Genomic DNA, 27,892 nt, shown 5'->3' with positions numbered 1-27,892 from the left:
TAAAAAGATATCTTATAAAGTGGTTATAAACGACATTCTTTTATTACATTTTTACTTTGATAATAATTTTTTAAGTTTTATTTGGTTAGCAAAGAACATGATCACCATGAAAAATTCCATCTTTCTTTTGTTACTTTTTGTAGTTTATACTATCGAAGGTAAGTTTAGCTAATTTAGATTTCTGGCTTACTAATGATGCATTCAGTTTTATTATAATTTTTTGATAATGATAATCCATGGTTCCATGTGTCGTCTGTCGATATCAATTTATTTAATCTAATTTATCTCCCATCGATAATTTATTTCTTAGATTGTGTCATCGATTTTCTATTTCATGTCCCTTGTGTGTAATATCCTTATAAACAATTTTATTTCTTATATTATTTAAATATCTATTTTTTGTACCATTCATATGTCTCACTTCTGTGTACCTACTTTTTTAATAAAATGTATTTTTTTTTCATAAAAGTCGTTGCATGACTCATTAAAGTTAAATTTACAGTATAGTAATGATTGTACGCTAGAGTCCAACATGCGGCTTTTAGCTAGGACCCTTAAGCTAGCGGGGACACACGAGCGGAATCCAATTTAATCTACGTAATATTTTTTCACCTATTTTTCACTAATTTATTACCACCCTAATAATTTTTCACCACCAAACCAACCCTAAGGGGAGCGATTCTGCTGGCTTAAGGTTCAAGCTAGCAGAATTAAAAAAAAAACTTTTTGTTGATGGCATATATTTTCACCTATTTTTCACTAATTTATTACCACCCTAATAATTTTTCACCACCAAACCATCCTTAATGGGAGCGATTCTGCTGGCTTAAGGTTGAAGCTAGCAGAATAATAAAATAAAAAAACTTTGCTGATGGCATATTTTTTTACCAATTTTTCACTAATTTATTACCACCCTAATAAATTTTCACCACCAAACCAACCTTAAGGAGAGCGATTCTGCTGGCTTAAGGTTCAAGCTAGCAGAATTAAAAAAAAAACTGTTTGTTGATGGAATATTTTTTCATCCATTTTTCACTAATTTATTACCACCCTAATAATTTTTCACCACCAAACTCACCTTAATGGGAGCGATTCTGCTGGCTTAAGGTTTAAGCTAGCAGAATTTAAAAAAAAACTTTTTGTTGATGGCATATTTTTTCACCCATTTTTTACTATTTATTACCACCCTAATAATTTTTCATCACCAAAAAAAAACCCTTAATGGGAGCGGTTATTCTGGCTTAAGGTTCAAGATAGCATAATTAAAAAAACATATTTATAATATACCACCGTGTTTTGCTAGGTTTTTACGAATTTATTACCACCCTAGTAGGGTGGTGTTGTTTTGTTAAGTTTTTACTAAACTTTGACCATCCTGCTAATTTTGCTCACATAAACCTATTCGGAAACTTTCCTACTAGCTCAATATTTGAACCAGCAAAATTAGAAAAAAACGTATTTTTGAAATACCACAGTATTCTGCTAGGTTTTTACGAATTTATTACCACCCTAGTAATTTTTCACCATTTAACTGCTTCTTAAGGGAAGTCAATAATTCTCTTAGGTTAAAATTTAAGGTGAAAAAATATTCTTTTACAATTTCATTCTCTTCTACTTATAACTGAAATAAAAAAGTGTTCTGTTACGTTAATACTAAACTTTGATCACCCTGATAATTTTTCACTCCTAAACCAATCTTATTTGGAAACGTCCCTGCTAGCTTAATATTCGAGCCAGCGGGATTAACAAAAATTAGTTTAAAAATACCACACATTCTGCAAGGTTTTTACGAAGTTATTACCAGCCTAGTAATTTTTCACACCTCAACTACCCCTTGTGATAAGTCAATAATTCTGTTAGGATAAAATTTAACGTGAAAAAAATCTTTTTTTACAATTTCACTGTCCTCTACTTACAACTGACATAAAAAAGTATTTTGTTAAGTTTTTACTAAACTTTGACCACCCTGATAAGTTTCCATCTCTAAACCAATCTTATTTGGAAACGTTCCTGCTAGCTTAATATTCGAGCCAGCGGAATTTAAAAAAATTATTTATGATATACCACAGTGTTTTGCTAAGTTTTTACGTATTTGTTACCAACTTAGTAATTTTTTATCCCTCAACTAACCCTTGATGGAAGTCAATAGTTCTGCTACGTTTAAATTAAAGGTGAAAAAGTTTTGTTTTATAATTTTACTGAATACTATTTATAAATAAAATAAGAAACTGCTCTGGTTAGTTTTTACTAAATGTTAACCAACTTCACCAATTCCACCATCTACACATTTACGCTAGTTGAATGCAAAGCAAATATTTTCGGAAATATGAGATACTACAGTAATATGCCAGATTTGTACTAATACATTACGATCCTAGTAATTTTTCACCCTTCAACTACCCTCTATGAGGAGTCAATAATTCTACTACGTTAAAATTTAAGGTGATAAAAAATCTATTTTTATAATTTTACTGTATTCTACTTGTAACTGAAAATATAAATTGCTTGCCAGGTTTTTACTGAATTTGATCCACCCTTATAATTTTTGACCCCCTAAGTCTCAGGTAATCGGAAACATTCAACAAGATACACATTGACGCTAGGTGAATAAAAAATCTTTTTGGAAACACAAGAGTGCTCTGCTAGATTTTTACTATATTTTTACCAGCCTAGTCATGTTTTTCTCAACTACCCTAATTGAAAAACATTTTCAAATGGTATTCTATACTAACTAATAATTATTTTTTTAATGTTTAAATATTAAAAATATGAAAATACTTTATTCCAAAAACTATAAGTTTTACTTGTTTTAAAAAATTGACTCTGATTCGAGACGTACTACATGGCTAAGCGAAATCGAATCTTAGGTCCCTTTTATGAATATAAAATAACTGAAATCAAGTTGAGTTTTAGTAAATACAATGGAATTTTTATATTTCACAGAATAAATTACCAGGTAAGAAATATTCAAATTGAAATAATTTTATTACGTCTATTACATTATTTAACTAATTGTAAAGGAGGGTCGGGCCCTTGCGCGCCTATTGTTAAAAGATTAAAAGATTTGTATTCATTAGGTACATGAAAATTTAAAAAATAATTTATGTATTTAATATTTTAATATTATTTAAATAAGAAGAGTATTAACGATTGATCAAAACATAATTTTAAGATTAGGTGTATAGCATAAAGAATTTATATTGGAAAAAATTTTAGGATATAAATATTTCAAGTAGGTATATTCAAATGAGACCGAAATTACCGGTTGGTCAGAACAGCTGATATAGATTATTTGCGTAGTAAAATAAATTTATATTAGCAGCATTTTAAAAATTTAAAGATATTTGTATTTTAATTCTTTGTCGATTTTTCATCCATTGTCAGTTGAATATAGTTAAAAATTAAAGGTTATTACAAAAACATATTACCCTATTTATTTTGTTTATGGAAATGTTTGAAAGAATCGCCAACGAAGAGATCTGGTTTCTCGACACAATCCACACACTCATAAATTGGGTTTTTTCTAAGTTTTAGGATAGGACATACTCTGCATCTTTTCGTTTTCGTTTTGCTTTTGTCCGATTTATTAGCAATAATTTATAGGTAAATGTTCGCGTGCGATATTCCGTCTCTCTTTGCTTTTTTATAAATTAATTTACGAATTAATTCTAACAATGATATCGTCTTTTATGTCTTTTGTTTAATATATTGTTTAAAACTAAGTCTAACTTTCCACGGTACCATCGATTCATCTTTAAATGCTAGAATTTTTACAAACACCAACTGCAACTTTTTTATATGCTAAACATTGCAAAATAGTTGTTTTGTACATTGCCTATTTTTTAACAAACCTTAAAAAGGGATGATTCCCGTGAGTTGTCTGTATATCATCTAGTTAAAAAACTCGAACATTGAAGTAAAACACTGTTGTAATTGGTATATTTAATTAAATTTTAAAAATCCAAAAGGATTAAGTTCAAAACGTTTTCGGACTATCAGTCCATCTTCAGTGAAATGTGTAGTACTTTTAGTAAGTAATTAATAAGTAATAGGTAAATAGTAATTTTTAATTAAATATACCAATTATTACAACAAAAGTGTTTTACACACACATACTCGCACACACACACACACACACACACACACACACACACACACACCGTGTAAATGTATTGAATTATTTTTGAAATAAAACAAATTTATTTAATTTTTGTTAAAGGGGTAAGGGGTGAAAAATTACTAGGGTTGTAATAAATTCGTAAAAACCTAACAGAACACTGTGGTATATCCTAAATATTTTTTAATGCTGCTAGCTTGAACCGTAAGCCAGCAGAATCGCTCCCCTTAAGGGTGGTTTGATGGTGAAAAAATATTAGGGTGGTAATAAATTAGTGAAAAAATATACCATCAACAAAAAACTTTTTTTGAATTCTGCTAGCTTGAACCTTAAGCCAGCAGAATCGTTCCCATTAAGGGTGGTTTGGTCATCATCGAAAAGACACGCTCTAAAGGAGCGGGCGTGCCTAGTAAGTACAAAATATATTGCCTCATTTTTACCAGGTTGGGCGCATCGATGTGAAAATATCTAAATAGTTAAACCCATTTGTCAACATACTCAATTTGCATCGTCGTCGAAATATAAAAGTTTTAGTAAGTGACAACACATCAAAAGGTTATCAGTAATAATCTTTTGTCAATCGTCGGAACCGTGTATTGCGTTTATAGTTTCAGCAGATTGTTTGATCTCGTCCCATTTCAATACACCATTCAGTCTAATCCATTCGAAAATCTTGGTTTCTTCGAAACTGTCTTCTCACAATTCAACGTACGAACTTCATCGTCGGTAAAAATCAGTTACTTCTATTTTAAATCAGTTTCCTGATTACTACTAAGTTTCCTCAATAGTAAATGATTTGCACCTTGTGGCACAAAATTGCTATCCATACGTTCTTCAAGATTAGATTGAAATCTTCGTATCTCCCAAACTCCACTTTTTTCCATGAGTAGCAGAGTTTTGTTAAAATTGTTTAATTGTCCATGAACAGACCAAAAATATAATTCACCCGTCAAACTTTCAAAGGAATCACGCATTGTACGTGGTTTGTTCTTGGTAAAGGAACTATGATATTAGTCCGTCAAATATATTTAGAATTTTTTCAATTGCCGGCAACAGAGAAAGAAATCTGATACTTCCAAGTTGGACTAGGTTTTTATATTTCACATCCACACATTCTCAGAACTCTTTCACTTGGTTACACAAACTGTGTAGATATAAAAATGTTTATATATTTTGACAAATATTGCCTCAATTTCGATTGGCAAAGCATCCGCAGCATTTTAAGTGTATTGTGCACAGTATGTGCATCACATCCAATTCCTACAATATCTACAGTGAGTTCTTGTATGTGCCTACTGTAAACATTATTTTGTCCTCTTCAGTGTATACCTCCAAAATTTATATTACAGTTGTCCCCACGAAATGCACCTACTTTTTTGACAATTTTGATACTTACAAAAAAAGCCTTCTGCAAATCGATGTGTAACTCTGACATAGACAGAGCTGCTAACACATTTAAAATTTTGGCATCACATTTAATTCTCACAACTCCAAATTTTGATTCAAATAATTTTGATATCAATTTCGAGGTTGTGGATTTTCTAAACGGCTATGAGTTATGCATGCGCAAAGTACAAATTTACGGTTCGACCGTACAAATTTTAATAATTTTGGACGAGCCCACGCGCAGATATTTTCAAAGTCATAGCCACTTAGAAAATCCGCAAGCTCTACAATCAGATATTTTAAAACTTATATTATGCATTGCTGTGTGATAAGCGAATGTGACCTCTTTTGCTGCAACAATTACATCATTTTGAATGGGATCATCCTTTTAAAAAAATGTTTAATGGATGAAGTACTTGCTGTCGCCGTTACATCAGCGTTGTATTTTGCACAATTCAAGTGATCTTTTGTATCCGCTCGTTCATCGTGCTCAATTGCTCGCCATCCGTGAAACTTCCTCATTTATTAGTCTATTTCTCAAGCTTTTTGTAAGCATTGATCTATCCATTTTACGTTGTGTCCTTCTTAATTTTTCCGCTGATATTTTTGTGAGAGTTAAGGTTTCTGCTCCGTTTTTGAGGAGTGGTAGAACGCACTGGTTGAAAACTTTTCTTAAAAATGAATTGAGAAATTTGTTTTAAACACATCTCTCATGTTTCCGTATTCAACTTAACCTAAACTTACTCTGAGTAGCTCACATGTTTGGTTATTTTGCATTAATCTTATTTCTATGGGCGCTTTTTCGATTTCTATAACCTCATTAGGGATAATATTCATCATCATTTTTGTTTTCCCATAGCTTATCTTAAACCCTTTAAACTCTCTGTGTTACATGCTGTATCTTAACTCTGACTTCTTCTAAGTCTTTTATGAGAACAATGTCATCGGCATATCGGAGATGATTTAGTTTCTACCTATCGATGTTAATACCCTTTGAGTCTCACTCTAATCATTTAATAGCGTACTCCATGACTGTTATAAATAGTTTTAGCTACAGTATCTTCTTGTGATGAGTATCTCTTTGCCACACTCCTCTGTCAATTCTTATATCCTTAGTCAGACCATGAAGATTTATAGTTGTTGTTGCATTTCCGTATATATTTCGAATAATATTCGAATATCTATAGACTATTCCGTATTCTGCTTTTAAGATAGCCGATAGTGCCTTCAAGATAGCGACTATTTCCACTATGTCAAATGCTTTGTGGAAGTCAACAAAAATAAGAACCAGGAGTCTTAAAACCAAAGAACCAAAATAAGATTAGGGATATCGTGAAAAAATGATGATGGACAGATATGATGACAATATGATGATGGACACGAAGAACCCTAGAATGAAGACCAAAGGAACGACAGGAAGCATGGGAAGACCTAAAAAGACATTAGTAGATGATATAAGAGCAGTGACAGGCAAAGAGTGGATTATATTGGAGGAAGATAGAGAAAGATGGAAGCAATTGGGAGCGACCTAAATTCAGGAGTAGATAGAAAATGCTTGACGAAGAAGAAGAAGACTAAATTTAAATTATGAAATGCTTTTTTTCTTATCGTACTATCTCCAATATTTTATTCACTGGTGATACTAATCCTTATTCAGTCAAGTGAGGTTTACTAAATTTGGCGATTAACAGAAATATCTAATAAAAAACTATTACTGTGTTTTTTAGAACAGTATGACGTTATTTTCCTGTCCCTAATTTCCAAAATTTCCTATCTTGAGTGCTCGCTTCCTTTGTGTTTTTCTTTGATAACTTCGTTTACATCGTCTCGGAAGCTTCATCTTCGTCGCTATTTCCATCCTTTGTGAATGACACCCTCAAATATTTTAATCTATTTATTCATTCGTGTAATCTAGTCTACAGAATTATGTTTTCGACTATGTTTTTTGCACTGCCAGATATTCCATTTCTGTAATTTCTTTGTCAAGTTACATTCTTCATATGTCATTTGTAGTTTTCTAACCATATAACTTAAATCGTCAATATCTTCTATCATAAGCTGGTCATCGACAAAGAATAGTGTAAATTTTATGTCATCGTCTATTTGTATTTCCATGTTTTTGTATTTTCTTTGATAAACAACACTCTTTCGTAATATTGAATTTCTCACTTAGTTTGTTTTCTATTTTAACTGATGCTGTATTATTTGAATAATAGTTCTGGATTGCTCTTATTAACGAAGGTTTTATTTTGATTTCTGCATCTTACTCCATAGCTCCTTTATCGGGCATATGGTTTATGGTAATTTTGAACAAACATTTTGTGTAGAATGATCCGTTCTTTCAGATTTAACGTTTGAAGTGACCAGCGATTTTGAATGTCAGCAGAAAATTCGATATCTCTTGATTAGAGTGTCCTATCAACAAAATAAAAATCCGTTTTAAAAGTGAAGAGTGAGCTTTCGTATACAACTTTTCCATTCTGCCTCAAATGTAGTCAGTTTCTATAAAGCAGTTAAAATAAACTGTCACTGTGAAGTTTCCATTATTAGAGCCTGATTTTTAAAACATATAGCATACAACTTCGATTTCGACTTTTAGCAACAAATATGAAGCATTTAAAATATGACTAAAAAACGTTAAATTGAAACTTTTACATTACAAACAATCTCACGGCACGGGAAATGCTTCTACAAAGACATTATTAGGTGGAATTTGTAGTTAGTTATGTAGTTTTGAAATACGTACTTGTGTAATCGAAAAGAAGCTGTCTTAAACGTTTTATTTCAAGTATAAGGCCAAATATAACGATTAACTTATTTTTCACAAAAACATATATAACTTTAGATTTCGACCATATTTTGAAACATTCAAAGACGGTAAATTGAAGCTAAATTTTTGTACTATTGATTGCATATATTCGCTATAACTAGGGGAGACTTGGAATTTTAAGGTAGACCTTCAAAACACGTAACGTGCGCTCCGCTCGAGTTCTGGTGGCGGTTTACAATTCTCGTAGCGTCCTTATACTTCAAATGAAAACTGCTAAAATGTTTAAAACTACTTCTTTTCAATTGCACAAGCACGTGTTTCAAAATTATATAACTTCAGGTACAAATTCCATCCAATGGAGTCTTAATGGAAGCATTTCCATTGACGTGAGATAGATAGATAGTTGATAGTTTAAATTCAGAGTTTTTTACGCATATTTCTTATATATTCCCAAAAGTCAAAATCGAAATTTCATGTTATAGGTTTTAAAAATTAGGCTTTAGCAATGGAAATTCCGCAGCGAGCGTTCAATGGAAGTGATACATTTTATTTATCTCATGAGAATCGTAAAACATAGCAAACATAACACAACGTTTATTTACTACAGTTTTATAGAAACTGACTTCATTTGCGGCAAAATGCAAAAAATTACATGCGAAAGCTGCCCGCTGAACCTTTAAAAGATATAATGACTTTTGTCAACAGGAAAGTCTGATCAAAAGATATTAAATTTTTAGCGTAAATTTGATATAAATTTTATTTAAAAAAGTGATTTCACGCGCGTAACTGGCATTCAAAATTGACGGTCGCTTCAAATGTTATTTCTGAGAGAACGGTTCATTCTACACACAAAGTGCTATTAAACATGTTTGTTCAAAATTTTCATAGTTCAAATTTTGTTCATAGTTTGTTCAAATAAACATTGCAAAGTTCAGGGAGAACAGTACGTCTTTTCCTATGGGGATTCCCATTCCCTGGCAGTGATTTTTCCAATTTTGGAGGGCTGCCTCAATATATAAATTAAACAGTAATGCATCCTCGATTCAGTTCTTTAGTTACTTTTATTGGCTCTGATACTCTATTTCTGATTTTTAGGTAAGTAGTGTTATCCCTGTGTGTAAATAAACGAAGCAAAAACGAAGTATATGACAGTCAAAAGAATAACTGACAATGAAAATAATATCACAATAGACAACTATACTATCGAACGAGTGGATGCCTTTACATATCTCGGCACAGAAATCAATCAGAATAACTCCTTAAGTAGCGAAATTAATGCACGTATTTCCAGCGGGAATCGTACATACTATGCTAATAAAAGATTGATGACATCGAAATTATTAGACAAAAGAACCAAAATGACTATATACAGAACACTGATTAGACCCGTAGTAACCTATGGATGTGAAACTTGGGTAATGACGAAAAAATATGAAGCCCAACTCAGGACATTCGAGAGAAAAATACTGAGGAAAGTATATGGCCCGTTACAAGAGGAAGATGGCACATGGAGAATCAGGAGAAACGACGAGGTTAATGAGTTAAATGAAGGTTATGACATTGTAAGATTTGTGAAAAGTCAAAGACTGTCATGGCTGGGACATGTGCAGAGACAAAACGATGCAAAAACAACAAAGAAAATGTTACAATGGAAGCCCATAGGAAGGCGAAAAAAAGGAAGGCCCAGAACGAGATGGTTGGATGACGTGGAAGACGACCTGAAAACAATGAACATAAGACAATGGAGAAGAAGGGCACAAGAGAGATCTGAATGGAAGGACATAGCCAGACAGGCAAAGATTCATCCAGGGTTATGATGTCAAAAGAAGAAGAAAGAAGTGTTATCCCTGTATACTTCTGTGATTATTCCTAAAAGGTATGGAACTCGACTAATGTCGAGTTCTTGTAAAGCTTGCCACAATTTAAGTCTTGGAACTGTAACCTACGCCTTTTCTAGGTCGATAAAGGCTAGATGTACTTCGGTACCAACCGCTAGTCTTTTTGCTATTAATTGTTGGAGTATAAACAAGTTATCAGTGCAAGATCAAAGATCAACAATTCAAACGTCAATAAATTTATTTTAACCTTTAATTGCGATTTATTCCCCTTAAAATAGTAATTAGATCTTATCTCTGTCGTTGGCCCGGTTGGTGTTTCTCTTCTTCTTTTTTCTTTTTAATGACTGCTCGGATGTAATTGTGAATACTATTCAATCCCTCCGTACTTTCCGTCATCTTCACGATCATCTCTCTTACAGTCACAGGGTTCATACCTATTTCTTTATACATTCTGTTTCTCTCCACTGTACATCTATTACACTCCAGCATTGTGTGAGTAACAACGTCGGAATATTCGCAGTATAGGTATTTACCTCTATCTGTTTTTCTGAACCTTTGAAGATACGCCCTAAACTAAAACGGACAATTTACCCACTCCCTTAGGCTCGGGATCCTTCTTTCCGTTGATCTTTCCCTTTCTTTTTTTTATCTTCTTCTTCTTTGAGGGCCTCTCCTATCGGAGATTGGATATCATTAGGGCGATTCTAATTTTATTTACTGCTGTTTTGAATATTTCGTTAGTGGTACAGCCAAACCACTCTCTTAAATTTCTCATCCAGGACATTCTTTTACGGCCTGGATTTCTGCGTCCTTGGATTTTTCCTTGCATTATATTTTGTAGGAATGTGTACTTTTGTCCTCTCATTAGGTGGCCTAAGTATTCAAGTTTTCTCTTTTTTATATTCAGTATAACTTCTGGATTGTTATTTGTTCTGCGTATTACCTCTTCATTTGTAATTTTATCCACCCAACTTATTTTTAGTATACGGCGGTAGCACCACATCTCAAAGCTTTCAAGATTTTTAATATTCCTCTGTTTAAGAGTCCATGCCTCAACACCGTAAAGCAAAGTACTGAATACATAGCATTTTAACATTTTAGTTCGTAGCTGAATACTAATATCACGATTACAAAATAATTTTTTCATTTTTATAAAGGTAGATCTGGCAATTTCAATACGTCTTTTTATCTCGTGATTTTGGTCACCTGTTTCATTGATGAGGGTTCCCAAGTATTTGTATTCGCTTACTTTTTCGAGTTGGGTACCGTTTATTGCGATACTAGTGTCATGTATTGGATTCTTACTGAAGGTCATATATTTGGTTTTTTTTCGCGTTCATCCTTATGCAGTAGTTATTACATATCTCATTCATACTTTCAACTAGATGTTGTAGATCTTCCGCTGTTCTTGCCATTATCACAGTATCGTCAGTATATCGAATATTATGCTTGTTATGTTAATCTTTTTTTATAACTGATGTCTCTTTTCTATTGCTAAGAAATGCAGAGGAACACAACCCTTTATATATTTTTTACTTTATATGCACTGGGGGGGTATAACCCCCAAAGCCCCCCCCCTCGGTGCGCCACAGGGTGGTTTTACTGGAATCCCGGGGGTAGGAGTAACAAACTTTTTTGCATTTTTTGGGGTTCCAAAATTGACATTCTCAGCAAAATTCAGCTTGTTCGTATGATTTTTAGAGGTTGGGTGGCATTTTTGTCTTTGACGACTGGACTATGGTATTTTCATTGTAAATCGGTTGTTTATTGTTGATCTTCCGATTCTGAAAATGCATTAGTCTTCACTAATATAGTGGGAATAAAAGAGCTTTCTCTATGGTTTCTGTCATTATTCGCCGTTTATTTTTTGCATATTGGTTTTGTATAGACATTAAGCCAGTCCTGCGGAGTTTCTTCTTTATTCAGACATCCGTGAAAATCTTTTTTAACATCTCCAATAATTTAGTGGAGCTACATTTAATTAGCTCAGGTGCAATGTTTTATCTTATTCTATGAATTATTTCTTTCTGACTTTCATCTGCTTTGTACGTTTGTTAGAAAAACTTTTGCTACATCTCCTTTGGCAATTACTGCCACGGTAGCAAGCGCCATTTCAGCAATAAATAAACCTGGATTCATGTATCATAAATCTGGCGTCCAGTTTAAAAATGGTTTGCCAACACTTATAGGAAATCCAGTTACAAATTAAAAAAAGATACCTATTGAAAAATAAAAAAATATATTTCTTTAAAAATAATTATTTTCATCGCCATATTTATTTTAATTTACAGGTTCACCACTTTCAACTTATGGAATATTTGGGGGCCAGGACGCAGTAGAAGGACAGTTTCCATACCAGGTATCTCTTCAGATAGACAGCTGGCCTTTTGGCTACCAGCACTACTGTGGAGGTTCTATCATTTCTCCAAACTGGATTGTTACCGCAGGGCATTGCTGTTGGACTATGTATCCTAGCCTTCATGTAGTCGCCGGGATATTGAAGGTGCATGACCAAAACGAGTACACGCAAGTTAGATTAGTTGAGGAGCGTTACATACATGAAAATTATACTTAGTAAGTTTGATTGATGTGGATCATAAACCATACATTTTTATAATTTGTAATAACCAACAAACAGAAAAAAATTATGTAATCCTAAAGAAACAGAATCGTTTTACTCGGATTATTATTCGCTCCGTGCGTGACCATGGTAGGGGTACTTTGAAACGATGTCAGCGTGCGTAGCGGCGAAATATGACACAATTGGACCTACCTTTTTACGCATAAATTTTATCAAAAATGTGTGCAAATACATATTGCGTATTTAATTGTGCTAATAATAGCAAAAATAGTAAGTGTAGTTTTTATAGGTTCCCAAAGATTACATATAAATTAGAGAAAAGAAAAATATGGATCCGTGCTATTAATATGAAAAAGTTAATATCACATAACTTCATTTTTATGCAATTGTAATAGGAAAAATTTAAATAATTTACCTTAAATGATAGTTTATAAGGCTTCAAGCTAACTGCAGAGTGCCTGATGACTTTAGTTTTTATATCATAACTTTTACTATTACTATTTTTTAAATATATGCTCTTTCACGTGAAAAACTTGATTTGCCAGTACTAGATTTTTCCCTTTCTCTTCCGTTTGTGGTTGAAAAGATATATTATGATGAATTTTGAGAAACCCAGTTTTTGATACTACATTTATTTTGTACATAAACTGAAAAAATATATTTAAAAAGTTAATTATTAATAATTGTCAATTTCGCATGTATTTAACAATGTCAAACATATGTCATATGTTTAACCTGAAAATTGGTAGGTCCAAAACTGTCAGATGAAGGCGGTAGGTGTCGCGTCAGTCACGCACGGAGCGAATATATTATAATGAATGAGTGTGGCAAATATTAGTGTAATATACAGTTGAATCTCAAATAAGAACTAGATACCAGAGAAGCCCTCTTTTTTAATGTTTTTACACAGAAATCTCTGGAATCAGGAAATACATGAGTGCTTTATCAATTTTTAACAAGCGTTTAACAGAATACGCTACGATAAGTAAAGAAACGTTATTGAAAATATATCCCAAGAAATAAAAATACTTAGAGGTACGACAGGGATGCGTTTTGCCACCATTGCTATTTAATGTGTCTTGTGATGATATCCAAATAAATTTACAATTTGTATAACCAATAATACTCCTTCTTCTTTGTGTCTCATGCTTGTTTTTAAGCGCTGACTATCGTTATGTTAAGAAGCTGCTGGAGTGCTTCTCAGTCAGTAGCTACATGGAACAATTCCTCGACTATTTACCCTGTCCACTGTTGTCTAATGTTACGTAGGCACGACAGTTTTTTCTTCCGACCCAGCATTTTCCTTCTATTTTGCCCTGAATGATCAACCGGAGTAACGCCACGGTAACACCACAACTAGAACACTTCTAACTTTTGACTTTAATTGTCCAGGTTTTACATCGATAAATCAAAGCGGCCCAAACGTACAACTTTGATACTCTTGGACGCGTTTTCAACAAAAACAGAAGTGTAGAAACGATGCACTGATATGTTCGGTTAGTTTTAAGCAGTTCTATTGGTTTAGTCTCATTCTCAGAATAATTTGTACATTTTGCTTAGTATAGGTCCCAATTAGTTTGTTTTAGCAAATATATGTTTACTTTATATAATATATGTTATCTAAATACAAATCCAGATATTTGACATCTTCTTGTTAAGGTAATTGTTGGAAATAACACTAATTGTTCTGTATAAGATAATGTTTAAACGTTTTCCGGGATTGGGAATAAACATAACTTTCGTCAGTTTTTTTTAGTGGAAAGTGCCCGTCCTTAACAGAAAATTATATATTTATGTAGAAAATTTGAAACCTTTAGAAGAATTACATTTTTAAACCTTTAGAACAACTTATGATCTTTTGGTACCTACTAAGAATATTGTGGTTTTCATGGTGATGAGGTCTCCACAGCTTTCTATTCTCCCAGTCACTTTCTCTGAGATCTCCCTCCATTAAACGTTATATATATATATATATATATATATATATATATATATATATATATATATATATATATATATATATATATTCCATCTCATAACTGATCTTCCACTCCGTTTTTTTTCCTGGAAGTTGCTATTTCATTACTCTTTTTGGCCACCTATGGCTTGACATTCTTTGAACATGATCGTAGCGTTGTACTTAGTGCTATTTTCATTTCTATATCTCGTAGGTTGATATAAAATTGTAGGTGATAGGCCACAACCTTGTTTGCTACTTTTTGTTACAGCGATTGGTTTTTTTATTACCTATATTTGTTTGTGCCTTTGTCGCCTTACATAATATTTGTGTTATATTTATCTATTTTTCACCGGCGTTCATCCTTTTCATTGCTTTCCATGGTTGTTTCCTGGATACACTGTCATACGCTTTTTCCATGTGTGTTTCAATGTTTTTCTCTCTGTTTTTCTTGATGTCTCATGATAAATATATTGTTGAGGCATGATCTGGCTTTTCAGAATCCAGATTGTTCTTTACTGTAGTTATTCACATGTTCTATTTTATCTTTTATTACTGCGAAAAAGATTCTTGCAGTTAATGACATTACAGTAATCCATCTATAGTTATTAGTCGATCTCTTGTCTGCTTTTTTAAATATGGACGGTATGTATGATAATTTCCATTCACTTGGAATGTCTTCTACTCTTTCAATTTTATTGAACAAGACTCAAAAACATGATACGGACCATTCTCCTCTCTATTTCAACAATTCCATTTTCATGTTTCCTGGTTCGGATGCTTTGTTGCTTTCGCTCTTTTATAAATTTAATCATGATACTACAAATGACAAAATAGGATCTTCCCGTAGCGCAAATACGTCGTGTTTGCGCATGACGTAATTGGAGAGTTCAATTTGAATTCGTGTCAAAGGTAAATGGGATTTGTATGTTTGTTTATATTTTTGTTTTTATACATTTGTTTACAAAAGACAAGAACAATATAATATTAAGAAAACTATAAGAAGAATCTAGACGAAAATAAGTTTATGAGGTTTAATAATTACAGGGATCGTACACAAGGATATCCCAAAACTATTTATTAAAAATTATTTATTGATACAAGCAAAAAATAAATATTTTCAAATATGTGCAATATACAAATTAAACTTCAATGTAAGTATTCGAAAACATTTTAGTGTCAGTATACATTTGTTTTACCTATCACAGATAATTAACCGCTATAATATAGTATAATAGGTAATTTCAATACATGTTACCAGTGTCTCTGTATTGTAGGAAATAAGGCCTCGTTAGGTTACTAGTTACATTAATTTACAATATACATAGGCCTATTAAAATACTTAACCGGCCTGCTTTACAATACAATATTTGGAAGAAATTTAGAAAATTTCTTTGCACTAGATTTGCTTCCAGTTGGTACATTAAGATTTAATTTTTTTTAAATGTTAGAATGTTTTGATCATCTCTTAAACAACTCAATATTAAAATATTTTCCAACGGTTAAAATTCTTGATCACGTCTAATCGGGGATGAAACTACCCAGAAACAATGATTATAATTAACTGCCTTACTGTCTAATTACTGTAATCCGGAATACCGGCTACTGGTGTTTTTTGTAATCATTGAATTATTTTATTAAATTTTCGTTTGCGTATCCTGGCAGTCTTTTTCAACTCAATATTTAATTTTCTAATTCTAAAATACAAACTACAGTAAAACCTCGATATAACGGACTACTTTGGTGGGGGGGGGGGGTGTCGTCCGTTACAGCCGAAAGTCCGTTATATAAAAATATGGTTAAAATAAATCAAAATACTTTTTTTTGAAAATATATATGTACACTGTAATTAGATGTATATAAAAAATACAAAATACAAACAAAATTCTATTTAAGTAATTGTCTTCGGACATTCGTCGTGAAGTGACGTTGCTGTGGATATCGACGCGCTTGCTGTCGGTAATCCCGTTTTGAACAAGTTTCGTGTTCTCTTTCCATGTTTGCTGTTTTTCTATGATCAACTCCCTAAATACAGTTTAATTTAATAATCAATAAATGTTGTTAGATCGTCGAAATGCGATCTTACCTCTGATAACTTTATTTTTAACAGTCTTGTTTGCTTCCGTCCTCATTTTTAAGGTTCATAACTTCATCTGCTATTTCACTTTCAGTCATGATGGTACCCTGATACCCAGGGTCACCTTCATCTACTTCTAGCAATTGTAAAACATCTTCCTCAGCTACATGTTCTCCGGCATTACCTATTACGTATTGTCCTAAAGAAATTAGTAACTTTCAACCCTTCTAAATCTATGTCTGCATCTTGGCCATCAAACAAATCCTTCCAACCATTTTTTAATGTTTGCTCTTTCACCTCCTCCCATGCTGCAGCAAAATTAAAAATTTTTGATTTTAAATTGTAAGACCTTAAGTTTTGCAAGGTACGTTGCGCTCTTGTATCTTCTGCATTATCTCGATCGTACAATACAACCATTACTTCGTCTAAAAACTTTCTGCTATATATTCGTTTGGCTGCCAAAATTATTCCCTGATCCATGGGTTAAATAAGCGATGTTGTATTTTTTGTCAAAAACATACACCTGAAGTTTCCATCTTCTGAACGTAGAATATTTTCAGAGGCGTGAGCAGGAGCGTTGTCTAAAAGCAATAAACATTTCACCTCTTCTGACGGTCTTCCCAATTTCTCCTCTTGAAATTTTCTCACTGGAGGTACAATTTCTTTGAAAAACCAGTTTTTGAAAATATCTGAGATGAACCATGCCTTCTTAGAGCTATAATATGAAAGGGGCATATGATGCATTATGTCTTTTAAAACTCTAGGTTTACGAGATTTGCCAACCAGTACAGGTATCAATCTATGCGATCCATCAGCGTTAGCACAAAGCAGTGCCAAGATCCTGTCCTTGCTAATTTTTCTTCCAGAATCCGATTTTTCATATTTGGAGGCTTGTGCGCTTTCAGGCAAAGTACGCCATAACAAACCAGTTTCGTCAACATTGTAAATCTAAGATTCTAATAGCATTTCGTTACTTACTTGCTATATGTGCTACTAATTTTTGCCTAAAAGGTTCTGTTTGTGCTTTAGTTGCAGTTGAAGCTTCGCCGTAAATTCTTTTATTTATGATTCCGTGCCTTTTACGAAAGCGCCAGAGCCATCCATAACTTGCCCTGGTATGTCCATATGATTTGCTAATTTAATTGCAGCAAATTTTAATTCGACTGCTTGGACCAGGATCCCACTAGAACGTTGTTGACCATACTATTTTAAGATTGCTTCGTCCAGTGAAGTTTCACGAGCCAATTTTATTCGTTTTCCAAGATTGCTATGCTCTCCTACATCACACGTGAATGCAAATTTATTTATTTTGTTTTTGTTTTTTTATGTCCGAAATTTTGCTTTTTTATGCCATATTGATTACATATATGAGAAGCATGTGTAATATTAACAGTATGTTTTTATTTTTTTTTACATTTGACCGGATTTTTTGTCCGTTATATCCGAAGTCCGTTAAATAGAGGTACGTTATATCGAGGTTTTACTGTACTTCCAAAAAAAGCTGTTTAACACTTTCATCTAAATTGACATTTTCAGTAATTTTCAGTAAGTTCGGGAATTATTTCCCTACATTTCACCTTCTAGAGTTCACATAAGAACATTCAGAAAAAATTAAGAAACACAAAGTTGTTACACAAAATACCTACGTTGTTTCCTTCTCTAATAACTGCCAATACTGTTTTTAACATTTCTCTCCACTAATCTAGCATTACGTAATTTTTTTCAGGGTTCCTCTAATCTGTTTCCTAAAAGGGAAGGTACTAAATCCTTTTTCAAAATTCTTCTATTCTTGCTGGTATACTCTTTGTCATGAAATATCTTTCGAAATCATCACTAGTAAAACATATAGAACACATTCTTATAGTGAGCATATTGAATTGCCAGACCAGCGACAAAAATGTACCCATTTCTTAGATAAAAAAAACCAAAAAAATCTAATTTCATCAGCAAAACTTTAATTTGATTATCGTTTTCACAATTGAAACCAGCATACCTCATGTTTACACTTTTTAGTAAGGTAGATCTTACTTTTACACAAATAAAATATAAAATAAACTTAGTTAACAACTGCGAACCATTCAAACTAAACGGACATCACTTTCCAACTACGTCACGACTTCAATCTCCCCTCTCTTCAGTATGTGCAATATCTTATCTTGTTGGTTATAGTATCATGATTTTAATGTTTCTTTCCTGAGTGATGGGTAGGAGACCCGACGCCTCCAACCCCCTATGCTTCGGAGGACAATGTCTTTCATTCTCAATTCTCTGGACTTCATATTAATATAAAAATGAAATTTACAAACCCTTTATTTTAAATTTTTGTATTTTTTACTTTGATAAGAACATATTTAATGAATTCTTCTTGTCATTTTAGTGGTGTACAGCCAAACGATATCTGCGTAATTAAGGTAAACGAATCCTGGGTTTTTAATGACAGAGTTAAACCAATAGCTCTTCCCATCCAGGATTTTAATGCCATAGGAAAAGGAGTATCGTCTGGTTGGGGGCAATCGGCAGGAAATTTATTCCCACAGTTCCCTGATACATTACAATGGCAAGAATCGGAAATTCCCGATGAAGAAAGTAAGTTTCTTTTCTAGCTATTTTAATCTCATCTGATAAATAAGAAAACTATGAAATTATGAAACTTAAATCTTTACAATAACTTAATGGCATCTCCATGTTCGACGGTATAGTTGTCTATTGTGATATTATTTTCATTGTCAAGTATCCTTTTGACTGTCATGTACTTGGTTTTTGTTTCATTTATTTCAAGTCCCATTTTTCCTTTTTTAATATTGTAGCGAGATTAAATAAAACGACCGGTTCGAATTTATATAAATATATTTATTTAAAAGTTTACAGTTCGGTAATATCTTAACAACTAACTCACTCATAACATCCTTACATATATATACCAAAAAGTATTATTCTCAAATCTTCTGGGGTAGTCCCACCTCTAATTCGCCTACGTGACGTGCTGTTCTTTCTCGCACTCGATACATCGCGAATGTTCTTGATGCCTTTTCAAAATGCAACCGTTACATGGGCCATGCCGAAAGCATGTTCGTAACACTGCTCCCCTCTTAAATCTGAGCGTCCCGATCAGCAACTCTATATGTAGGCCCAGGATGGCGGAATCTACAGGACCCTCCAGCTCTGCATGAACCCTTCAGAAAGAAATAACAGTCCACTGTCTTTGAAGGACACGATCTCTTCGGATTAATGCAGCACACAGTAATTCTTACTCCGGTTTCTCGGAAGATCACTTCAAGCATGCTTCTGACAATCTTCCAATCCAGATTATCTAGTGCATGGCCTATCTTGGGTAAGGCCAAATTCTTGAAGTCATAATTGCACGCGATTTTCTTCAAATTAGTTACAGCACGCCATATATCCTCGTAGCTTGCCCTGTCTGTATACGACTTCCTGGTCACCATATACAACAAAGATCGAGGGCCATCTTCTAATCTCAGTACGCTTCCAACTTTAGGCTGCTGATTTTTTTAACTCGTCTAAATGACCGAACTTCTTATAAAATACAGATGAGATTCCTTTAGTCATCTCAAGATCTTGGGCAACACAGCGGGCTAGAGAGACGTTATGCGGAACACTAAAAAGATCCTGCTGAACTTCCGTCGTCACGTCGAATCTAGCACTCTTTTTCTCTGCGTAATTTTACATAAACTCATTAAAGCTTGGTCGCCGGTCATCTTTGATCTCATGTTGAAGTGCTCGGGCTTCCTTTGTTTCACTTGAGCCAGCATAAGGTGCAAGACGATTTATGTGAACAACTTTTGGTTTACCTTTCGGCAACTACTTAATTCGGTATATTACGTCATTTATTGTCTTTTTAATTTCATACGGACCCTCCCATTGTCTTTGCAGTTTAGGAGACAAGCCAAGACGACGTTGTGGATTATAAAGCCAAACAAGATCACCTACTTCATAGCTTTCATTCTTGCATCGAGAATCGTATTGATCTTTCATTCTGTCACTGGCTAACTGGATGTGTTGTTGGGCAAGTTCATGAATGTTATTCATTCTTAACTTCAGGCGGTCGACATAATCTTCGCTTGCAACATGTTCTTCGGAAGGTCTGCAGCCAAACTCTAGGTCGCAGGGCAAACGAACTTCACGACCTAACATCAGGCAGGTTGGAGTCTGGCCTGTAGTTTCATTCACGGCCGAGCGGTAGGCCATTAGGAATAAATAAATGTGCTGGTCCCAATCTCTTTGATGTTCTAATACAACTTTGGACAGGTGTTTACCCTTCGTTCGGTTCATCCTATCGACCATTACATCTGATTGAGGATGCAGGGGTGTCTCGAAAAAGGGTTGACTCGAAGTTTCGCCCTTGGTCGGAGTGGATCTCCAAAGGAACACCAAATCGGCTGAAGCATTCTTTAACAAGTAACTCTGCAACGGTAGCAGCTTCTTGATTTGGTATCGCGTAGACCTCAGTCCATTTCGTAAAATAATCCATAGCTACCAGGATATATTTATTTCCATCATTCGTCTCTGGAAGTGGACCTGCAATGTCGATTGCTACTCTTTCCATAGGACTACCAACATTGTAATGTTTTATGGGTGCCCTCTTTTTACCAACTGGACCATTACTGGTTGCACACAGTTCACATTTCCGGCACCATCTTCTTACATCATCTTTACAGTTCACCCAATAGAACCGTTCTCGAACCTTTTGCAAAGTCTTCGTAATACCAAAGTGTCCACCTGATGCACCTGACGCAATACTTCTGACACTTTACTTTTAGGTACAGTCAACTGAAGTTTAGTTTCTGTACCATCATCGTTCTCAAAGGTTCTATACAGAAGACCATCTTTCGGCACTAGGCAATTCCATTGGCTCCAGTAACACTTGACTTCTGGACTACATGCACTAATGTCTTGCCAAGAGGTCTTTCACTTTGACGCATCCAATCCAATACTCTTTTTATACATGGGTCATCTGCTTGAGCGTCTTATAGCTGTTGAGCCGTTCCAACATCTGGGTTCACGTCTCTTCGGCATCATGTTACGAACTACTTTCCGTACGATTTCCTCCAGACGTTTCTCGTTTTGTTCGTCGCTCTCTTTAGAGGTTCGTACTCGATAGCTCCGTGAAGCTTGACTAGCTGTTTCATGTTCCAAGGCAATAGCGAGCGCTTCATCTAAAACTTTCGGTCTTGCTAGTCGTAAAGCTTTCTGTAGTTCACTGTCTCTTAACCCATTTGCGAAGGCATCTACAGCAATTTCTTCCAAAATGTTGTCTGGTGTCTCTGGATAGGCCAACAGCGCCATACAAGCAATATCTGCTTCAAATTCTTGCAAACTCTCACTTGCTCGTTGGATTCTACTTCTTATTTGCGCCTTGTAGACTTGTTGTAGATGGGCATCTCCGTAACGTTTGTCTAGTCGAGTGAACAAGGTCTGGTAACATTTTTCTTGGCCCTTAGGAATCGATCTTAGGATATCTGCAGCATCGTAAAGCAGCAGTCAAGGAAACAGCTTTTTCTTGTTCTGTCCAATGATTGGCTATCGCAATAGCTTCAAATTGTCTAAGGTATATGGACCAAGAGGACTTTCCATCAAATGGTGTCAATTTGAATCTCATATGATGTGTCGTTTCGTTTCTAGGTGATTCTTCTTTCACTACCGGATCTAAGGCTACTGTATTGAATTGAGAGAATTGAGAAGAAGACGAATTGACAATTTAAATGACAGTTGGCTCAAATTTCCACTTAGCACACCTAGTACATCAAACGATGTCGCCTACCCCACCTGGCGGTACGCCAAAGGATGTCGCCGATGAGAAAGTTCCCATGGTCCGAGAAATTTTCCCCATACCCATACTCTACTCTCATGAGCCCTCAGATACTGCTACACTGTTAACTAGTTCATTAGTACAGGTAGTATAGTGACAGGTGAACGACTATATTTTATGCATATTTTTAACTTTCCTTTCTTTTTTCTTTCTTTGTTCTGTTGTAAGGTCCACTGTTCAGAATCTATCTAGCAAATCGAGCATACAATGGACTTTTGAGACATCTAAAATCAGATATATTTACTAGTGCTTATCTATGGATCAGAAACTTGGGTATTGTCAAAATCAGACAAATCGCAATTAGCAATATTTAAAAGAAGTCCTTCGACATATAATATACGGTGGTGTATGCGAAAATAACATTGGAGAAGACGATGCAATTTCGAATTGTATCAAGCCTATGGAGACACTAATGTGGTAAAGCTGATAAAGTTTGGTAGAGTAACATAGAAAGGTCATGTGGAGCGCATTAAATACTCTGAACCCGTAAAAATAATAACTCAACAACAACGAATGGGAAGCGGCCCCAGAGTCAGTTAAAATACAATAAATGAAAAAAGTACAAGAGAACTTGGGAGAACTCAAAACTATAAACAGGAGAACGAAAGCAAGAAATAGGAATTAATGGAGAATATTAATTGAATCAATATTATATTAATTGAATGGAGTAGCCATACTTATAAACAGTATCGAAATATATCAGGTAATATGGTTCAATAAACGATAGACTCATAAAAATAACATTAGAAATAAAACCAGAAAATTTCCATGTCATTCAGGTATATATGCCCACAACAGATGCCCCAGATGAATATATGAACGATATTAACAGTAACATAGAAAACATCTTGAAGTAAATCCCACAAAAATAGCCAGTATATATTATTGAAGACTTTAACGCCAAGGTGGGATGTTAACGTCTCCTACAGTTTTCCAGTAAAAACAAACTGGTGATAACAAATACACTTTATAAACGTCACACAAAAAGGCTCTTAACAAGGACTAGTCCAAATAAAGAACATACAAATTAAATCGACTATAATACTCGTACGAAAAAGATGGAAAATCTTCGTATTAAATTTAAAACCTATGCCTGGAGCATACTGTGGATCAGATCATAAACTGTTCAAAATTAACTGCAGGCTCAAACTACACACAACTAGAAAAATACATCAGACAAAACAGACAAGAGTAAGTAATGCAGAAGAATTCCAGATAAAACTGATAAACAAAGAAAAACCACAAATATTAGAAGACTTAAATAAAACGTGAAATGGAATAAAAACCTGGATAAATTCAGCAGAAAAAGAGTGCACACCGCGTAAAACCCAAAAGAACAAACATTTGATGTCAGGGGAAACCTTAGAATTAGTGGAAAAAAGAAGAGTTATAATTACTATTTAAATGGGAATAAGCCACAATTAAAGGTTAAAGTACGTTTATTGACGTTTCAATTTCCACTTCGGAAATCGTTCTCAAAATTAGGTATTTTGAGAACGATTTCCGAAGTGGAAATTGAAACGTCAATAAACGTACTTTAACCTTTAATTGTGGTTTATTCCCATTTAAATAGTAATTACTTTAAAATGCCACAAGAAAATAGCTTCAGAACAATAAGAAGAGTTATGCTTGAACATACCACAAAAACAGGAAGTTACACTCAAGAAATAGCGGAACTAAACAGGAGAATAAAAGGTATGTGCACCAGAGATAGAAACAATATAAATAATGTGTGTCAAGAACTGGAGCAACATGCAAACCGCCATGAAAGTCATGAATTATTTAAAAAGTTGAATATATGGCCCGAAAGTTTAAACCATAACTTCAAGTTATTCAAGTCCATAATAGAGAAGTAATAACCGACATAGGTTAGACAAAAATTACAGCGCAGGAGTACCTAATCAGCTAGTTGACCTAATAAGAAATCTGTATGATAAAAGCTCAGCCAAAGGTAAAATACACGAAATATATTTTAATGCTTTCAAAATAAACAAAGGAACTATACCGGGCTGCATACTATCACCATTATTATATAGTGTGGAAACCACTTATGGAATAAAATTGTTTGTGTCCTTATTTTAGAAAATAATAAAAAACGTTGAGATACCTTAACCTTTAAATTTAAATGTTGGCTTTTTAGACATAAATTTAAATGTACAGGGTGATCCACACAAGTCTGGCATAGTCCATTATCTGTATTTTAAATGAAACACCCTGTATATTTTTATGTTTTTAAAAGTTCTTTAACAACCTGATCTCAACGAACCATATCATAAAGGGTCTATTATGAATAATATAAAGTGAAATTTTGAAATTAAGTATAATTTTCTTCAAGACAATTAATTCATAGGTAATTGATTGGATTACATTAAAATAAATGCTCAAAATGTTCTACACCTTGTTGTTGGCAATAACAGTCTCCTATAAAACTCGTCCCGAACTTTGTTTAAAGTTTGAGGTGAAATATTTCGTATTTCTCTAGTTATCCTTTCTTTGAGGTCTTCAATGCTAGTTGGTTATGTTGCATATACTTTGTTCTTGAGATAACCCCACAGAAAAAAATCCAAAGGCGTAAGATCTGGCGACCTAGCTGGCCAGACAATAGTACCCCTTCGTCCAATCCGGTTATTGAAGAAAATTTCATTCAAGTAATTTCTCACCATTAAAGCATAATGGAATGTTGCACCGTCCTGCTGAAACCAGACAGTTTCATGCGGTAGGGTCGAATCTATTTTATTAGGATATAAGTTAGCCAACTGAGGAAGAACATCGTCTCTTAGCATGCTTAAATATTTTTCGGTTGTCAAATTACCATCTACAAATATACGACCAATAATATGATCTCCTATGATACCTGCCCAAACATTTAACTTTTGAGGATACTGAGTATGTGTCTCACGCATCGAATGAGGATTCTCCGCTGACCAATATCTACAGTTTTGTCGGTTTACCTCTCCGTTCAATGTAAATGTTGATTTACCAGAAAAAAAAAATTGTGCCAAGAGCTATTCATTTGTGTTAATTTTATCCATCATTCTTTCGCAGAAATCCATTCTATGATCTGGATCGTCTTCTGTTAGCTCATGTACAAAAGTCGATTTATATGGATGAAGTTGTTCTGCATGTAGACACCTTAGGATAGTTGTGTGACTCACAATATTTTGACGTGCAATTTGACGTGAACTTGACGTTGGATTCTCTGCAACACTTAACAAAATATCCACTTTCACCTCATCTTCAGTGAAGTTCGGTTTTCTTTTTTTTAATGGTTTGACATGTCCAAGTTCTCTGAGTTGTGCATAAAATTTAGACACAGTACCTTGTGCAATATTAGGCAACTGAGGATACCTCTGATTAAATAAGTTTGCTACTTCAACTTGACTTTTACAATTTTCCCCGTAACCGATCATCATGTCTCAATTCGGTGGATCTCAGTTAAATATTTCATTTTTTTTCTGCAATAAATTAGCTTTTTATTAGTAATTTATTATTTCAATGTAAAATGTCAACACACCAACAACTGCGTTTTTTATTATTTTCTATAATAAGGACACAAACAATTTTATTCCATAAGTGGTTTCCACACTGTAGAACATAGATTCTGAATATATAATGAGAAAAGTACTAGACGAATGGAAAGGACGAGTTACTATAGAACGCAAAAAATCAGCAACCTGCGATACGTAGATGACACATTTATACTAGCAGCGAATGAAGTCCGAATGATTACCATCACTGAATGGTTAAGCCGGATAAGCGAAGAATTCGGACTGTGGGTCTATAGAAGAATTCTCCGCGTGTCCTGGACAGAACATAGAACCAACCTGTCAATGACGGAAGAGCTTCATATAAGAGACAGGCAATCAAAAAATGTAAACCGAGCATTACTTCGGCCATATAGCTAGAAGAACTGGGACCATGGAACTGTTGGCAGTATAAGACTCTGGTGGGAAATCCATACATGAAGCCATCCATATGACACAAGATGGCACAGAGAAGAGCTCAATAAATAAGGAGAAGGAGGATTAATTCAACAGACTCAATCTATGATGTGGAGCCAATGAAGATGATGATGATCCACTCAACGTCTTCTTCATATTGCCGGAATATTTAAAAAGACAAATATTAACTCTACTAGAAAGAGAGAGTAGTTTGTAATGCTCATAACTGGCACGCTTTCGCCAGATACTGAGCAGTACTGAAAATAAATGTAGATATATCATTAGTTGGGGCCTAACTTGGTTTTATAGATTTTGTTTTTGTTCTAGTTTTAATATTTTATTTAATATAATTCCCTTATGGGCCATGGACCTGTAATGCCTGTTGTTGCTTATTTCCGCTATTTAATAGCTACTACGCTCCTGCTCCTGCGTGATAGTGACACTTTATCGTTTGAGCTATCTGGCCTATTAACAATAACTAAAAGAGGTTTTGTGGTTAGAGACATGTTTGTTATGTTTTTGTTTATTTAAAATATCTACCTATTAAAATTATTATATTAATTATTACTGTATTTTTCATTAATGTGATTATGTTACAGCTTGTTTGGAGTTATGTAATAAGGCCGAAAAACTCAACCCATATAATACCACATCTAATATATGTACAGCAAATCCTGAGCAAAACCATGGAACTTGTGAAGGAGACTCTGGTGGTCCTTTAGTTCTAGATGAACAATTGGTTGGATTGGCCTCTTGGGTGTTTCTACCATGTGGTAGGGAAGGTGCTCCGTCAGTATTTACCAGGGTCAGTCATTTTGTCGATTGGATCAAGAAACACGACAACGAGTTGTAACAACATTATTTAAATAAATTTTAAAATCCCTATCAATACTATAATTTTTCTCTTCTTCTCTAATAGTTCCTATATTAATTTTTGGAAGTGTCCAGAAAATCAAATTTAAATTGAAATTAAATTACTCACACAGATTGAGTTATTCATCTACTACCAGAACTTAGTTTTTTGCTATTATAGTTGCTTCTAGTTTTATATTTTTTATAATGGTGGCCGAACTATACTATTGATAGGTCTATGTAGGATATTTTGAGTTTTTTATACCCAGAATGGCCAGATGAAAACGAAACACAGGCGTTATCACGAACTACCCTACCGAACGTTATCCCAAAATTTTTTAATGGCAATGAGGGTCAAATAAGATATCGTTTTAAAGCACTTGCAATTATTCTTAGTACATTAGTCTTTAAATTTTTAAATTCGGTCCGATACTTTATTTTATTTTATCTAATCTAATCATAATCTATTAAGATTTTAATTTCTTTCTTTACACAGCTTTGATTTTCTTTTTTCACATTTACCACACTAAATAGTCCATTTATAAA

General features: G+C 33.9%; 1 protein-coding gene across 1 annotated transcript; it reads left to right on the top strand.

Moving 5' to 3' along the window:
- On the top strand, positions 1 to 27,383 carry LOC140437282 (trypsin-1-like). The gene is made up of 4 exons (XM_072526713.1): positions 1 to 158; positions 12,403 to 12,685; positions 19,104 to 19,312; positions 27,094 to 27,383. The coding sequence occupies exons 1-4, from the start codon at positions 98 to 100 to the stop codon at positions 27,345 to 27,347; spliced, it is 807 nt and encodes a 268-aa protein (XP_072382814.1). The 5' UTR covers positions 1 to 97; the 3' UTR covers positions 27,348 to 27,383.
- Positions 27,384 to 27,892: the final 509 nt, after the last annotated feature.

The sequence above is a fragment of the Diabrotica undecimpunctata genome, chromosome 3, assembly GCF_040954645.1.
Source record: "Diabrotica undecimpunctata isolate CICGRU chromosome 3, icDiaUnde3, whole genome shotgun sequence".
NCBI lineage: Eukaryota > Metazoa > Arthropoda > Insecta > Coleoptera > Chrysomelidae > Diabrotica > Diabrotica undecimpunctata.
This window is presented reverse-complemented; position numbering and strand designations above follow the sequence as displayed.